The following is a 17,567-nucleotide window of genomic DNA, read 5'->3' on the forward strand; positions in this document are numbered from 1 at the left end:
AGAGATGCAAAACAAAACTTCACGCCTCAGCCAAAAAGGAAAACAACATCAGTGCAAAAATGGCATTTGGAGGCTGGGTAAATATTATTTGTACTCGAGGTGCAGATGCTGAGGGATGGCACAACTGAGGGAAAAAAACCCAGGGGCAGGAACGTGGGGTCACGTTGGGTTCCTCAGCAGTGCCAACAGCACCAAGAGGCTGCTGCCCGCTCCTCAGCGTTGCTGCAAGATGTGTGTTGTGACAAATCCTGCTTTGCAGAGTATTTGCAGTGCTGCTTTGTGGCACGGTGCTGAGCGGGGCGGACCTGCAGAGCCTGGGGTCAGGTGGGAGCGCAGCACTGCAGCTCGACACTGCATTTGGGCTTTCAAAGCTGTTTTCTTGCATGAAATCCTATGTCTCCGCTCTCAGGGTGGAAGCAGAAGCCTTGCTTTCTTTTCATGATGTGAAAGCAAAAGTTATTTAGTTTGGCCCTCTCCGTATCTTGCTGCTAACAAAAATAGATGCTGCTTGCTCTAATAACAGTCCATTTTGGAAATTATTTACCATTTAGACTTTGTCCACCCTAATTGCTTTTGATACTTCAGAATATATGTAATGGAAACCAGCTGAAAGGCCGTGGTTTAAAAATGGGCTCTTGCACATTGGAAGTAAATTTTATCCTGCAATCAGCCCTTAAAATCTGAACTGCAGCTCTCACGTCTCCTAACTCTGTAATTGCTGTGGAGCCTTTCTGGTCTGCTGGTTGCAGGCCACGGTGTGGGGAAAGGGGAAAGCACAGTGCAGTGTGGGGATGACCCTGGGTTTGGGGATGTGCAGCGGGGCCGTGCCCGAGGCTGTGCCTTCTGGGATGTGTGAAGGCACAAGGAAGGACTTGCATGCACAGCCACCTCCCTGCGTTAAGTGGAGGCTCCCCCGATGGGTGAGGGGATGAGTTGTGCCCATGGGATCAGACCCGGTGCTGAAGGACCCGTATGGACACGTGCTGGGGTTCACTTGGCCTTAATTTATAAGGCCACTGCTTAAAAACAAAGACAAACTTTAAAAACCCTTCCAAGGAACCAATTTAATCCTCAGTCAGAGTCAGCTGGGTGTGGGACCCCCATCCCTGTGCTGGGCCGTGTGAGCCCATGGTGCTGAGTGGTTCCATAACTTTGCTTCCAAGCGCACACCCTCCTCTGGCCCTGTTCTGCTGCAGGGAGCACAGCTTTTGGGTCATTCAGACACTGCGGGCAGAGGGAGCCTCACGTCCTCTTCTAACACCTTAGCAAGCAAAGATGCTTTAACCTCAAAAACTGTTAATGGTATTGAACGGTTCATCAGAATCCTGAAGCAGTGTAATTCCTCACTACCAGTGATGCTTCTTCCAGCCCCTTCTTGCAGGAGCAGGTGTGACATCCCAGCACTAAATCACTCTCCCATCACTGTGAGTGGCTGTGGGTGCGCACCATCAGTCCTCACGGCTGTGCCAGGCCTTGGTGATGATTCTTGTTATTGTGATTTTTAAGTGATCTCCTAAATTCAGAGCAATCCCCGACCCACGAGCGTCCAAGTTCCCTCCCTCCCCCCTCTGGTGCCGCTTTGTGCTGGGGGTGCCGGCCGCGTGGGGCACGGCACAGTGCTCGGCGCTTGACATTAGGTGGCACAAACGAGTTTCCTTCTGCTCGTAGGAACAGTGATGCACAGGGAATAATGAGACGAGGATTGTCTTTTTAAAATGAATTTCTCCTTCCTTGTTTTTGATTTTTTTCCCCCCCTCCGGCTTTCAAGCAGTCCTTGAAGTACTTTTGCTGATGAATTTACTTCTTTCATCGCCTCTCTTTTGGCTGTAGGCGCAAGGCTGGAAAACGACCCAAACGCAGCCGCTCCCTGTGCTGTGTGCGGAACAGCCCCGCGGCTCGGAGGGGGGGTTCATCGTGATGGAACCCCTCCGTCCTTCGGCCCCGCTCCCCTCTGGGGCTCATCCCCCGCTCCTCACGGCCGCGCACCGCAGCGTCCCTCGCCGGTGTCGGGGCGGAGTGCTGCCCGGCCCGACCCCTTCCCACCGGCACCGCTCACCGCACGGCATCACACCCCCCCGTACCTCCCAACCGCCCCGGGCCGAGCCGCGCTCTCCCCCGTCCGCCCGGCGGCAGCGCCTCGTTCCCCGCAGCCCGGGTCGGAGGCTGCCGGCATTGGGGAGGGGGCGGCGAGGCCGAGGCCTCCCGTTGAAACAAACCACGCACCGCACCACGCGTCCGACCGTTTTGTAAAAACGTTTATTTAAACCTTTTTTTTTCCTCTTTTTTTTTTTTAATGTTGATTTTTTTTTCTTTTTTTCTTTTTTTTTTTTTTTTTCTCCTTTTACAACAACAAAATATTGCGTCCTTAAAAACCCCTCCGCCCGAGCCCGGCCGAGCACCACCCGTACAGCGACTGCCCCCGTGTGCGGCCCCGCACCGCTGGGCCCTCCGCTGCGTTCGGCTTTGGGTTCTATTTGCTTTTGTGGCTGTTTTTTATTTCCTTTTTTTTTTTTTTTTTTTTCTTTTCTCCTTTTTTTCTTTAAACATAATGCGGGATTTATTGAAAATAAATAATTGTTGGCAACTGCAATAGGCAATTTTGGATAAAATAGTTGAAAAAAGCAACCTTTAATGAAAATAGCGTTTATTATACATCAGTTACTAAATGAATAAACTAAATGATCTTTCTTTAAATTAATAACTTCCAAAAAACGTTTAATATACAAAACTGTACAGTTATAAAGTTGGCAGAAATAGGCAGGTCCTCAGTGGCGAGATTTTTATTTTTAATTATTATTTTTTTTTGTATTTTTTTTAATTTTTTTTTTTTTTTTTTTAATAGCGCTTACTGAAAAATACTTGAAAAATAGAAATGTCGAAAGGAACAAAAAAATCTGAAGGCCGGGGGGAGGGGGAGCGGGGCACGGCCCCAACCCGGCCCGCACCGCTCGGGGCCCCGTCCTTGTGCACAACGTCCAGGGGGGCGGCACGGCTCGGCACTTCCCTATGCTGAAAGAATGGGGTATGGCATTAGCGTTGTATTGACTTGCTTCTCCTTTTGTTTTACGTATGTTTGGTTTTTGTTTTTGTTTTTGTTTTTTTTCCCCCTCCCGGTCTAATATATATATATATATATAATATTATATAGGTATAATTTTATATATATATTTTTTTCCACTAATCCAGCATTCCCTGTGACGCGGAAATAAGCTCAGCGTGAACCAAATGCTGCTCCCCCCCTTCCTCCCCCTCCCCCCAAATCACGTCCCGTGTCCCCCCCCCTCCCCACCTCCCCCCCTTTCCCTTTTCGCTATCGAAACAAAACACAGAGAAACTGATTTCCGAAGCCAAAGCGCAGAATTACGAAGGTGTTTTACTACAGACCTCTCCGTCTGGCGCTGACCGAAAAGCCCCAAAGCCCGAGCGGTACGAAACGCCGTGGGCTGGGGGTGATGCCTGATTTCGGATAGCTCGGAAATTGTTATTATTAATTATTATTAATTTTTCCGGTTTTTCATTGGAGGGGGAAGGTCAGGGATTGGAACCTGACCGATTGATCGGGGGGAGTCGTTGGGACGGAAGGGGAAAGCTGAGAGAAACAAGCCGGTTGATAGCGGGGAGCCCCGGGAACGGCGATGGGAAAAGGAACGGGAATAGGAGAGGAAAGGGGACGGGGAAGGGGAAAGGGACGGGAACGGCAGAGGGATGGGGACGGAGAAGGGGACGGGGGTGGGACGAAGGGTGGCGGCCGCCCTGCCCCGTCCCCGCTCGGTGCCAGGCGGGGAGGGAAGGACGCGGGACTGCTCGATTCGGTACAAATTAGCTCACAAATATTGTGTACAGTTTGTAGTAAAACACCTCAGCCATTTAAAAACGCTATAGAAGTCTTTAAAAATGCAAAACTAGTCTATTGTAAAACAGATTCACCTGAAATACAGCTGATATAACCAAGGCGCTGGAAGGTTATTCATAGGCACACGTCTGTCTTTTTCCTTTCTGTTGGGTTTTTTTTTGTTTCGCGTTTTTGTGGGGTTTTTTTTTTCATCTTTTTTTTTCTTTTTCTTTTTTTTCTTTTTCGTTTCGTTTCGTTTCCCTCCGTCCTAACGCGGATCGATGCCCGCCCGGCTCCGCTTGCAGCGCCCATCCAGGGGCGGGCGGCGGACACCCCCGGCCGTCTGCGGGCAGCGCTCAGCCCGGGCCGCCCCTCCGCGGGGTCGGGCGGCGGCAGCGGCGAGGCGGGGGGGGGTCGGGCGGCCGCGGGCAGGTCCGAGCCGGCGGCAGCCCCCGGTCAGAGGTCGTGGCAGGCCGAGTCCGTTTTGACGCCGTGCGCGTACACCTCGTGCTGCTGCTGCTCGCCCGGCGGCGTCATGCGCTTCTCCTTCTGCCGCCGGTTACAGAACCAGACCCGCACCACCTCCTTCTCCAGCTGCAGGCTGTCCGCCAGCGAGGAGATCTCCTGCGCGGCCGGCTTGGGGCACTTGAGGAAGTGCGTCTCCAGCACGCCTTTGACACTCACCTCGATGGAGGTGCGCTTCTTCCTCTTCCTGCCCTGCGCCGCGATCTTGTCGATGCTGGTGGGGCTGCCGGTGGAGGAGTCGGCCTCCTCCAGCCACTTGTTCAGCAGCGGCTTCAGCTTGCACATGTTCTTGAAGCTGAGCTGCAGGGCCTCGAAGCGGCAGATGGTGGTCTGCGAGAAGACGTTGCCGTAGAGCGTCCCCAGCGCCAAGCCCACGTCGGCCTGGGTGAAGCCCAGCTTGATGCGGCGCTGCTTGAACTGCTTGGCGAACTGCTCCAGCTCGTCTGAGGTCGGCGTCTCCTCGTCCGAGTGGTCCTGGCAGTGGTGGCCGCCCAGCTCGCCGTGCTCCCCGGGGTGCAGCCCCTGCGGCGGCGGCTGCTGCTGCCCGGCGGCGGCGGCGGGCGGCGGCGTCAGCCCCCCGTGCTCCAGCACGCCGCCCACCGCGAAGCCGGCCTGCGGGTACACGCCGAGCGGGGGGGGGGGCTGCCCGGCGGGGCCCAGCGAGCCGCCGTGCGCCGGGCTGGCCCCCCAGGCGCCGGGGTGGTTGGCGTGGGGCGAGTGGTGCGAGACGTGCGCCGAGCGGTGGTGCAGCAGCGCGCCCAGCTGCAGGTCCTCGCGGCCCGGCTTCACGTCGGGCTGCTCCAGCGGGCCGCCCGCCAGCGCCGACGGCCACGGCGACGCGTCGCTCAGGCTGGTGACCCAGTGGTGGCCCAGCGGGTGCCCATTGCCGGGGACGCCCTGCAGGTACTCGCTCTGCAGCAGTTTCTGCGGGTTGCGGAACGGGCTCCCCTGCTGCATGCCCGCGCCGTCCGCGTGCGCGAGCGAGCCGGAGCCGAGCAGGCCGTAGGGGTTGGAGGCGGCTGTGGCCATGGCCGCCGCGCAGCCCCCACGAGTTATACTGAGCCGCCGCCGCCGCCGCAGCCTTTGACATCCACCGGCACGGCGGCACGGGCAGCGGCCGCCCGCAGACTGGCAGCCGCGGCGCCCAATGGGGGCGCGCCGCCGGCGGGGCCGCGCCTCGCGGGCCAATGGGGGACGAGGAGGCCGGCGGGGGGGCGGGGCGCGGGGAGCCGGGCTCGGCGCGGGCCCGAGGCAGGAAGTGAATCACTCCGCCGCGGCTCCGGGGGCCGGGCGCGACGCGGCCCCGCCGCTTAACTCCTTCCGCGCCGGGCGGGGCCGGGGGGCAGACGGGAGGGGGGAGCAGGGGGCACCGCTTAAATGGGGAGCGGAGCGGGAGGGCGGCCGGGCCGCGAGGGGGAACGGCGGCCGAGGGACCACCCCGGAGAGCGCAGCCAGCCCCGCATCCCGCGTCCGTTCTGCTCCGTTCTGCTCCGTTCCGCTCCCCGAGTTGCGGCGCGTTGTCCCGCGTCACACCGAGCTGCCCCGGGCCGTGCGAGCCCGAAAGGAGAGAGAATAACAAACAAACGAGCGAACAATAAAACCCGCTAAAAGCCGTGGAGAAACACCCCCCCCCCCCCCCCCCCCACACACACACACACCCCGCCGTCACCCCGCCGTGCCCCCTCCCCTCCCCGCGCTGTCCCGCTCGGTGCGGGGCTCTGCTCTGCGCACTGGCGGTGCCGCTGACGGGCGGCCGCGGCGCGGTGCCCTTATTGGTTTGAAATTCCATTAAATATATTGCAAGAGCGCCTAGGTTAAGCTTGATTTAAATTTGCATACATTTTCATATATTTAGCAGAAATAAAAGAAGGCTTGCAGCTACCAGAAAGTCATTAAGGCATTAGTTTCCCTGAGAAGACAGATCTGAAGAAAATACAAGAAAATGAGAAAATTGATAGAAAGCAGGTGAGCTCCCCCCGGCCCCCTTCCAGCCCCGCTTTCCTACTTTAACACTAGAACGGCCCCGGCGGTTTCTGGCCGTGGCTCCGGCACTGCGCTGCCCGCAATGGGGCTCGGCCGGGGCTGCCCGGGGGCACCGCGGGATCCCGCTCCGCCGCCCCCCACCCCTCTATCCCCCCCCGGGTTCTGCTCCCCGGGTGCCGGTCCCGGTCCTCGGGTGCGTCCCAGGGACAAAGTCGGCCGAAAGTTTGCGGCTCTTCGGGAAGCGGCCGGGAGCGAGAGGAGGGGTCAGCGCGGAGGTCAGGGGATGACAAATGTCCCTGGGAGAGGCGCGGCTGCGGCGGAGGGCAGCGGCGGAGCGCAGCATTCATCACCGCGGAGGGCGGATAAAGAGGGAGCGCAGCCACCCGCTTTTTTCTTCTCTTTTTTTTTTTTTCTCCTCTCCTCTCCCCGCCTTCAGCAGCTTCTCAAAATAAATATCACCGGAGCGCGCGGAAGAAGATACAGATATATATATATACATATATAGATATTGATAGATACCTCCACGCTGTATAAAAACGTAACTACGTTACTGAGAATTAATTTGCGCTTGAACTTCCGAAACAATTTTTTTTTCCTAATCCCATCCGCCCGTGCGAATAGACGCGGAGCTCCGCCGCTTAATGAAGGCAGAGAGTGGCAGGGAGATAAACCCGACCGTCCCGTCCTCGGATCTGTCGCCGATGTGCCGCTGTCGGGGACGGCGCTGCCGTCGGACGAGGCTCCGTGCCTCCTCTGGGCGCGTTTGGGCTATTTTAAAGTGGTTTTTATCTGCATATAGTTAAATCTCGGCGCTGTTCTAACTAATCTGCTGGAGAGGGTTTCTTTAGCTCTTTCCTGTCAGTCTAACTTCCCAAGTGTAACAGATGCCGCTCTCAAGCGGTCCTTTCTGCTGCTTTTCTTTATTCAGCCTCGCATATTTCTCCCCATGATCTGGGTTTCCATAGAGAGAGGAATAAAAGGGGGACCATGGCCACAAATCCCCTGCCCCATGCAGAATAAAAGAGCCTTATTCAATAGCCGACCCCGTCTGGACATGGGAGAAAAATAAGTACATGCAAAGCTACTGTTGCAAGAATTTGTAACTTATTTTTCATAGACTGGAACCCATTAAAGTAAAAAAAGTTTCTGGGTTCGGACCGAGCTGTGCGGCCCTTCGGCTCCGGTGCCTCCACGCTGCCCGTTCCCCAGCGAACCCCCAGCGTTATTTTCTTTCCTTTTTCTTTTTTTCTTTCTTTCTTTCTTTTTTTTTTTTTTTTTTTTTTCTTTTTTTTTTTTTTCTCCTTTCCTGCTAAATCTTTGGCACGAAAAAGCTCGCACAATAGCCGAAGGAAGCCTACCGTCTCGGGGCAGCTAGAAGTCGCTATAGAGAAAGGCCGGCTTTGAAGTGGAGGAGCTGTCATTGTGGCGGAGTCCCCGAGCCCGGCTCAGGCTCGGCCGGGACGGCCGCTCTCTGGGGGCACTTCTCGGAGCCCCCCGGCTCGCAGCGCCCTTCCCTGCTTGGCATCGGGGCGTGCGGCAGAGCGGCAGAACCCGGCGGAGGCAGCGCCGTCCCCGCTGCCTCTTTCCGTGGGGGGACGGGGGCGGCCGTGCCCGGTGCGGGGCTGCCGGGGCTACTCCGGTTGTTGTTGCGGTGCTGCGGCTCCGTGCTGCGGGGAGCTCGCCGAGAAGCGCGAGGAACGGTGTTGTTATCACGCGTTTATTATATTTTAGAGGTGTTGGGTGTTTTTTGGTTTTTTTTTCTCCCCTCATTGTTCATCCGCAGGAGGAGGAGGAGGGGAAAAAAAAAATAGAAAAAGAAAGGTCTAAAAGGGGTTCGTTTTGATTGTGTTTAATACGGCATGAAGCTCGGAGCGGTAAGCGGCGGCTCGGTGTCATGACCTCTAGATTGAAAACTTCACCTTCAACACAAGTTCACTCCGGAGCCAGGACGAGTCGGGCTGCGCTCGGTGGGAACAAGTGCAAATTTCCAAACAGAGTCAATCAGAGAGGGGAGGGGGGAGGTGTGTGGATGATGCGGGGGGGCCGGGAGGGCATTCGGCGCTCCCGGAGCCAGGAGTTGAGGTTCTCATTGTGTAGTTTCAAGGCTCCGGTACGAGCAGCGCCGGGCTGCGGAGTTGCTTTGTGCAAAGCTAACCTGCACGGGGGAAGGTTGGGAGGAAAAAAAAAGAGGAATTTACGGAGTATTAGCGGAAATTGGCCAATACGGCACCAGCTCAATTAGTTCTTTTTTTTTTTTTTTTTTTCTTTTCTTTTGGTCTCTGTTGGCTGCTCTCGAACGTGAGTAAATGCTGTGCAGGGAGAGAGAGAGAGGAGGGAGAGCCGCAGCAGCGCAGTGCCAACGCAGAGCCGCAGCTGTGGCGGACGGACAGATCGCAAATGAACACTGTCCCAATGTCACAGCGACCGCAGCCCCCACTGCCCCCGTTAGCACCGACCCCCCCCACCCCGGCAGCGGCGGGGCAGCGCCCGGAGCAGGGTAGGCAGGGACAATGGGCGAGGCACGAGCACAGAACCGCAAGGTAAATGGCATTTGTCTTCTAACCGCTGCGCTTTCCAAATCGTTCTGTGCGGCTCCTCGCTGCTCTGCTCCGATCGCCATTCATTACCTCTCGATATCTATTTAATTTTTATTATTTTTTTTTTATTTCCCACGTCGTTAATGTTTGAGAAATGTATTTGCTGGGGGAAAGGAAAAAAAAAAACCCGACTGTCGTTCATTTGTGCACGAGCACGTCGCCGTTCTCTGGCAGCTCGGCGGCTGTGCGGCAGGTATCGCATCGAACATTCGGTCTGTTTGCAGCCGAGAGCAAAAATAGTCCGGGAAGTCTCTGCAAAACGCCCATGTGCAGCGTGGCACCGCTCCCGCAGTGGGTTGCGTTCTCCCAGGATTAAATCCGCGGAGGGCAAGGTCGGGTTTGTTGTGCTCAGAGCAGGCGGAGGGGCTCGCTTCGTGCCGTGCATGGCTGTAAGGTCACGGGAGGAGTTAATAGATCTGCACAACAATGCGGATCGCTTCCCTTTACGTAGGCGCTTTCCTCACCGTGCGGTTCACACTCGTTGCGCTCCCCGCTCCGTGCCCGGTTCTCCCGGAGAGCGGCGGTTCTGCCCGCGGTGCTCCCCCTCCGCCGGGCACGGGGAGCCGAGGGCCGCCTCGCAGCCCAGGGCCCACCTCCCGTGTTCATTATTTAGTTAAAATACAATTCCCGAGCGCAGATTCCTGCTAGGGTATATTGAAAAGAGAGTGTGCCTTGGATTTGAAAACAGCAGCAACCCGCGTGCTATTGAACCTCTGTTGACTAATGAGACATCGAAGACAAATAGCTCTGTTCCGAGGATGACGGATCCCTGCGTCGCCGTTTCTTGGTTTACCGAAGAATTCCAATGTGTGTTTTGGTTTTTATTTTGAACTCTACGTTTTCCCACCTTTCTCATTCAGCCAGCGAATCAATCGCTCTGTGATGCTCGCTGTCCTGCAGAGGGATCTCACCGCCTCCTGCAGCCCGAGGTGCCGCGTCACTTCTCGGCTTACGCTTAGAAATACCTCTGTGGCACCGCTAATTCTTTGTTTTCTCATAGATGAAATGTTTACACTTTAGTGGCAAGTTTACTCCCCGTCTCATCCACGTCGCGCCAATCAAAGTCGTTATAAAATCGGAACTTTCAGGCCGGGCTGTGCCGCTGAAAGACTTTTCCATCGCGAATCGCTCTCGGGTGATGCCAGGGAGAGCTCAGGGACACGAGGTTCGGGGTTCTGCCATTCGTTTCGCCACACGGGACGGTGCCGCGCAGGTGGATGCGCGGTGCCAGCCCCCAGCGCAGCGCACAAAGGCTTGGCCCGGCCCCTGCACGACCACCCCCCCCCTCCCCCCTCTGCCCTCGGGACAGCCCCAGGGCCCGAGCCCCGGCCTGCGTGAAGAGAGCGACTAGCACCGAGCAGCACGCGGCCGTGCTCTCCCTCGGCGCCTCTTTCTCCTGGTTAAAGCCACCCGAGGCCACGGCGGCCCTTTCCCCTGTTGTTGGGGGGGGGCAGCGGGGCCGCACGCGTGCGGATCCGAGAGAGCCATAAATCAGAGCAGTCCCGAGGACAAATCGAAGCGCGCACGGGAGAAGAGCCATTAAAAGGGAGCCGCAGCCCCTCGGCGTGCCAGCGCTCCGCTGCCCGCTAGGAATAAATAGAAATAAATCAAAGTCGAGGGGTGAGGGGCGGTGGGGGGGAGATGCCGGGAAATGCCCTCCGCAAACTTTCCCCTCGGTCTCCTCCGGTATCGGTTGTGCCTTTGTTGTGCTCCGGGGCCGCCCCTCCGCCGGACAGCGGCACTAAGTGCCACCTCCGAGCTCTCCCCGTTCAGCGGACCGCTCCGAAATTACTAGTAGGGGCTAAGTAAACTGCGAGTAAACAGAGTGAATTAGGGTGATTCTCTATCAGTTTAATTTATGTTTTATAGTTAGTTTAGCCTTCTGATTTGATTGCCTTAGTAATGTGAATTGCCTACAGCTGCTGATGATACAGCTTTAATTCTGCTTTAAAGGTCATGTAAACATGTGCCTGTAGCAGAAGGAATGCAAATTCAATTCCCTTTTAATGCTGCCTCACATTCACTTCGCAGCCCTCACCTAGGAAATGAACGGGATTTAATAGCGAACTGTCTTAACGCCCCGATGTCGTTACGAAGCCCTCGGAGGCCGGCAGGGCTGGGGGTGCCCCGCTCCGCCCGGAGAGCAGCAGTGGGAGCTCAGTGCAGGTGTGTGCGGGATGGGCTGCGTGACGTAAGGCAGAGCGCTTCGTCCTGCCGGGGGAAGAGAAAAAGGAAAAGGAAAAAAAAAAAAGGGAGGAAAAAAAGAAAAAAGAAAAGCAGAACCCCCCCTCCCCCGCCCGTTTTGTTCACAGGGTTTTAGTGAAGTTGCTGGGAAGTTTCGTAGTGGAAGCCTTTGAAACGACGCTCTCTAACGAGTGGGGATGAGCGTCACAAAAAGACACTTTGAACAGGGAGCGATGTGCCCCCGCGAAGCGAGAACGGCCGCGGAGCAGCCAGCCCGCCCGGCTCCGCGCTGCCAGGCCGGCACAGCCGGCACCGAGCCCCGCTGCCCGCACTTCGCCCTTCGGAGCCCTTCGGCGAGACCCGACGGCGGCCGGCTGGCACTGCGGGAAGGGCCCCCCCAGCTCTCCATGAGTCTTTGAGGGCTCTCCCTCCCTTCGGCGAGGCCTGGAGCCTTGGGTGCCCCGGCCCCAGCTGCCCGTTCTCCCTGCCCGTAGTGGAAATAGCCCGTGGGGCTGAGGGACCTCCGGCACCTGCCCCTCTGCTCGTAGTGCAGAACCCGGTGCTGCCGTGCCTCTCTCCTTTGCGAGAAGGAGAGGTTTCTGCAAAATCTGGATCCTTGTAGTAACAGCTCATTGGTGATTCTGTTAATGTTGCACACCTCATTAAATAGCCCCAAACATAAGGAGGTTTAAATGACTTTATTGAATTAAAAATAGCATAGAAAATCACCTACGGTACTTTCATCAAATAATTAATGTAAACCATATACATACATAGAGAGATTCCTTTTAACAAATCTGTTCATAAAATGCGCAGGGGTTTACTTAATGGCTGGAATAACCGAGAGCAGCACGCCGTGCTCCGACAGCCAGCCACACTCGCGCACTTCCTAATGTGTTCTTGTATGTTTCCCTGAGTGTTTTTCTTCCTTATCTTCTTTATATCTGAAGTTCTATTCCCCTCCTCTACTCCATGTATTTGATCATTTTTTCAAGTCCCTTGGCTGAACCAATCTCTTTTCATGCAGAGGATAAAAAGAGAAAAACTTCAAAGTAGGTTCAGGTAATTAACAGCTGAGGGGAATATAATCTAAACCATAGGCCCTGCTTTGCACCCAGGTCTGCTTTCAGAGCCAGCCGGCAAGGGAGTGCCTATTCCCTATAGCATCCAAATCTGCTTCCTCTGAACAGCTTTGCCAGGCCTCCAGTTATCACATCTGCATTTCAAACACCATGTCTCTGGCATTAATTATTAATTAGCCTACAGTCACCCCAGAGGATTTAAGTTCCAGCCTGCACATACTTATTCATTGACCTCTATCTTAGTTTTTGTTGGAAAAAACCCACTAGAATGCTTAATAATTTCCTTTCTCTCAGCCCCTCTGTTCTAGTTTCGTGGAGGGGAAACAGTATATTTTCAGAGATGGAAAATCACAGGGTTGTCTAGAAATTTGTTTAGAGCAAAACGCAATGTCAGGAGTTTGAGCAAACCCCTTCAAAAGGTTTAGCAGGAATTTGGTGTCAGTATTTCTACCTCTGACAAATGAATTTATGGATTTCCCAGAACTGAGAGCTGGTGGATACCAACACGGCGCGGTTCAGCTCTGTGCTCAGCGTTGCTCAGTGTGTGCTTTACAAATACAAACTGGATTTAATTACTGGGTTGCACACTTATATGATCAAACTAAGGCAAACGTTTATTCGAAAGCTCTGGGGTTACGCTGCTGTTGACACTAGTGAGAATGAAAAAAATGCTGTTGCGAGGCACATTAGTACTTGGGCGTTACATATGCACTCCATCCTCAGGAATAGGTAACTGAAGAAGTGTATTTTATGACTGCTTTGCGTGGTTCCTACAGTAGCTTGGAAGATGCTCTTTAGCCAGCAGAATAACTGTGGATCACACTGCTGCTTCCCTGGTCAATCTATGGGCTGATATTAGCCTTCCTGTGTTAAACACTTGGAGTGACCAAGTAGGAACCAGGTTATGTGACTTACCTTCACTAAGCCATGTGAAATTCAAAGTGTTTCTTACAGTTTGGCTGAGCTGTGTGCTGGATATTGCCTTTGTTAGCGTATTTTAATATTACAATATCTCAAACCTCAGGATGAGTCCTACTTTAATACCTCAAGCAATTATCCACAGATGAACGTCCTTAAATACTGCCATGTTTTCTCATTTTTATGTGTGGTACCGTCTCAAATAATGATGGAAACATAAAATATTCCGACACTTTGTTTCCTAAAGAAGTGTTTACTCTGTAAATCACAAGGTCAGACCAGTTAACTTATATGCCAGCCTAGAATTGATTTTTGAAAGCATTTAATCTGTGCCTAAGACTTCTGAATTTCTATTTAGTGAACACTATGGAAAAGAGGGCTGATGCTCAAACACGTGTAGTTAAACTGCTGGGCTCCCTCCATGGGCAAAAACACACTGTTCCAAACTGCAGCTCAAACTACCCTTTCTGTAATATCTTAAGCCCGGAGTGCCCGTGCTTCAGCAAATGAGCACCTGAAAATAAACGTAGGGACCAACAGTGTAGGTGTCCATCAGGTATCTCTCCATGACTTCCCTGGCAATGTGCAGGATTTGGCTGCTCCTGGGTTTTCATTACATTCACATTTTCGGAGCTGATCTGGACAGGGTTCAGTGTTATTTAGTAAATATTTTGGCCTCTGCTTCAAATGTTTGGAATTACTCTCACAGAGGATTTTAATAGCGAAAGTGTCTCTATTTCAGAATGAAGACAGGAATAGGCAGCACTTCAAATTCCATTATTCTTGTTTATAAAATAACAGAAGTCATCTTGCTGTTGAAGAAAGGATCTAGACTATTTTAGTAACGTGTCCAGGACCTTTTAATCACTTCTCCAGTGATACTAATACCAGCAATAACAGCAATAGTAGAGAAAAAAAACCTAGTGTGAAACAAGGGCTGGAATCTGTGCTTTGTAAATGTCAGAATGTTTCTGAAATTAAAACTTTGCTCTTAATGCAGCTCAGTACTCTATGAATATTAAAGAGGAATAAGGACTAAATTTCATCCACAGCAGAGCAGAGCGAGATGTTGTTTGGGAAAACAAATCTCGTGGCAGCTCCATTTGCTGGTGTATCCAGACCCCTCCCTGGGTACTGGGAATATTACATAAACTTTGAATGAGGGCTTCTGGGCTGTGGTCCTGCTGCTCCGAGGCCTCTGGAGGTGCCTGTGGATGCAAGGAGCTCTCCTGTCCCATCGTATGGCCGCAGGATGAGGTGCTGTGGTTGGCGATGCCCGGGGTCAGACAGGGGCTTCCTTTTGAACAAGGAGCTGGGGATCTCATGGCTCTGGCTTACACAGGACTTGCTTTATGTGGCTAGAACTGCAGTACTTCTGTGTTGCAGTGCTTGGGGATCTTACTGTAGTTGAGAGCTTTCTCCAGCCTGTGCAAACTTAGCTGCAGCAAAACACAGCAGTTGGTTTCCTTCCCATCAGACACATTTTTCTCTCTTTTCTCCTTCTGTCTGTTTTCATAAGATTGAGTGGTAATTCAGGTTCTTGAGATACTGATCGTATATTCCCAAATCGGAAAACTTTTACCAATGCCATTAAATAACTCCTGTTGTGGTTATTGTGCCAGGAGTGAGGAAGCAATGAAAGTACACATCCAGGGGGCTTGGCATGCTACAAAATGCATGTACCATCCTTGTTATGAGGCACAGATTTCCATAAGAAGCTTATTTCATGGTTCATTTTATATATATTTGCATTTATATTTTTTTCCATTAAAGCTTAAATGTTTTACCTCATTGGTAAGATCTACTCCTTGGCAACTCTGGAAATGCTTTGACCTCTGTTCTTGCTATACTCTTCTCTTCTGAATAAATGATCTATGCAGTAGTTTTATAGTAGAGACTGGCACCCACCAAGGACTGAGCCATAACTGCGTCCTGTGGTTTGAAGTTTCACATGACCATGTTTTGAATTCAGATTTGAAAGTTGCAGATCACTTCGTATTTAGAGAAGTCACATGGGTAACTGATTCTAAATTACTTGAATTATGATTATCATACACTGCTGTTGATTTCTTGTGTGTGCGTTGTCCATGGGTATCTCTTTGCTAAAGCTCTGGTTGCAGTACTGCAGGATTCTCGCCCATGTGTGCACTTATAGGTAGGAAAGATTTGTATGGAAAGAAGGGCAGGTGAAGCTGGAGATCACCGTAGTATTACTGTGTCAGCAGAAATGGATTCTTGGTAGGTTGAGGAGAGTATGTGGGGCCAGACCTTCAGCTGACATAAATTGATGTAGCAGTATTGGTATTCAGGAAGTTAGACTGGGTTACATGAACTGCAGATTTGCTTGGACTGAGCAAAAGATTGCATGAGTGATATCAGAATTATTTTGCATAATGTCTGAAATAATCTTCGCCCATATGAAATAGTTTGCCTTCCTTATAGAGTAGCGTGGTAGTGATGCAACCTGAGCTCCAACATGCAAGGAGATGCAGCATATCAATCTAATGGGATGAATGCAGAGATCATCAGTAAGTAAAGCCAGCAAATGCTGTGACACAGGAGATGTCACACAAGTGAACTTTGTGACAACAGCAAGTAAATGTGCGGTGGCCATTGCCTGGTGTATTTCTGCAGATGCTGCGGAGACACCTGTGTGCCGTTCTGATCTTCCCATTCCCGAGTGAGACCTCACCATGACCGTGCTCCTGGTCTTTGCTTTTAGCCATCTTGGTCTGAAAAAAAACAAGCATACGTCCTCGGGCCCCTGGCTGACCACAGGCTGCTGCTTCCTTACATGGCAGAAGAACTGACGCACTTTCATTTCTAAAGAAGCAGTGAAGTGCTCTCAGGATCTGCCTGGCGGTGCTCCAGCATGCAGCCACCCTGCTTGCTCCGAGCACAACCTGCATCTGGCTCTGCGCGGCCGTGCTGCCAGGCTGCGTGTCTGCACAGACGCACGGGTCGTGCCTTCTGACCCCCCGGCCCCACCCCGAAGCACCCATTCATCATGCCTGTTGCAGAGGGCTCTTAAGAGCAGAGCTGTGGCAATCATGTGCAGTCTTTCCTCTGACTAGCAGCTCTTTTTCTTTTTGGCAGTGCTTGTACATAAAGTTTTTAAAGATGTTATAGAGCTTCCCTTCCTCCCTTGAGTTTGTTTTCTTCTTTCTTTTCCCTTTCTTTTTTTCCCCCCTCCATGCATCAATCACTGGGCATCCTTTCACTGCCTTTGCTGTGGGTTTGAGCGTGTAGTAGAATGAATTAATGGTGCTGGGCTGGCGGTTATGGCCAATTGTCACCGTTTGGGTGACACTCCATCAGCTAGGAATCCAGCCCACTGGTTGCAAGTAACCCTCTTACTGCAATTAAACACTTGTACAGCATAAGTCTTTAATGAAAAAACAATGTATATGTGAGTGCTGTGTAGCTACTACCACCAAATTGCATGTAACATTCAATGGTAATTGTGTTCATAATTACAGAGTTAATTCAATTTCTGTAATAGTAAAAACTGGCATATAAAGTCTCTCAAGATTAAATGCCTCAGTTAGGTAAGAATATACTCAGTTGGAATATTTAATATAAGGAAAGTAGTCTCAGATGCACAAGAGTTTGAGATTAATAAAATTCCTTCCCCAAACTGATCTCCCTGGATGCTGCTCCAAAGGCAGCGTGGCACCACACAGACACCATGCTTTCTCTTACTGCGCCTGTTTTTCTGAAGGAGAAGCAGAGTGCACTGAGGTATTTGCAGACAGGAAGAATATGTTAAAGGAGCTGCAGCTCTATCACCCACATCTGTCAGTCTTATAAGATTTGAGAAGTGCACTGGAAATACACTGCCCTGTGCGGCACAATTAGCACTGCTCTTAACAGTTTAATATTGTAACAGCAGCATGCTAGGAAGTCAAATTTTGCTTATGGCTTTTGACCTTAAGGGAGTGGTATCTTTCATTTATTTTGTAATCCATTAGGTGTTTCAGTGCTACTTTATGGTAACTTTGGGGCTGATTTACAACTCACAGATTTAATAGGCTGTCACAGGAGGCAACAATACAGAATGTGGTTCTGTGTGTCTGGTGTCTTTCTCCTCTCCTCTCCTCTCCTCTCCTCTCCTCTCCTCTCCTCTCCTCTCCTCTCCTCTCCTCTCCTCTCCTCTCCTCTCCTCTCCTCTCCTCTCCTCTCCTCTCCTCTCCTCTCCTCTCCTCTCCTCTCCTCTCCTCTCCTCTCCTCTCCTCTCCTCTCCTCTCCTCTCCTCTCCTCTCCTCTCCTCTCCTCTCCTCTCCTCTCCTGAGAAACACGAGGGCAGATGGGGTTTTACCTATTACAGCTCTAAATTTAGTTCTAGTTTAGCTTCCCAAGAAAATAATTACTTTATTCCTAGGAGGAAAAGTCTCTTTTTAAGTAGACTTATTAGAAGAACGGTGAAAGCTGAGCATTTTAAAAAAT

General features: G+C 52.2%; 1 protein-coding gene and 1 long non-coding RNA gene across 4 annotated transcripts in view; one reads left to right on the top strand and one right to left on the bottom strand.

The window, feature by feature from the left end:
- Positions 1-2,627: 2,627 nt before the first annotated feature.
- On the bottom strand, positions 2,628-5,506 carry POU3F4 (POU class 3 homeobox 4). Its single transcript, XM_015860516.3, has 2 exons — positions 3,928-5,506; positions 2,628-3,009 (listed from the first exon to the last, which is right to left on the bottom strand). The coding sequence occupies exon 1, from the start codon at positions 5,384-5,386 to the stop codon at positions 4,289-4,291; it is 1,098 nt and encodes a 365-aa protein (XP_015716002.2). The 5' UTR covers positions 5,387-5,506; the 3' UTR covers positions 2,628-3,009; positions 3,928-4,288.
- Positions 5,507-6,072: 566 nt separating this feature from the next.
- Positions 6,073-17,567, top strand: part of LOC107312804 (uncharacterized) — a 79,598-nt gene continuing 68,103 nt past the window's right edge. For 2 of the 3 annotated variants that reach the window (XR_014945173.1, XR_014945175.1), the window contains exon 1: positions 6,085-6,322. This is a non-coding gene — a long non-coding RNA (uncharacterized LOC107312804). Of the gene's footprint in view, positions 6,323-17,567 lie in introns of all 3 variants that reach the window. The other variant, XR_014945174.1, reaches the window with a different exon arrangement.

This window comes from Coturnix japonica, chromosome 4, assembly GCF_054131305.1.
Source record: "Coturnix japonica strain WE chromosome 4, WE-NBRP24, whole genome shotgun sequence".
NCBI classification, from domain to species: Eukaryota; Metazoa; Chordata; class Aves; order Galliformes; family Phasianidae; genus Coturnix; species Coturnix japonica.

Coding starts and splice junctions, on each gene's coding strand:
- POU3F4 (XM_015860516.3), bottom strand. CDS start 5,386: ATGGCCACAGCCGCCTCCAACCCCTACGGCCTGCTCGGCTCCGGCTCG.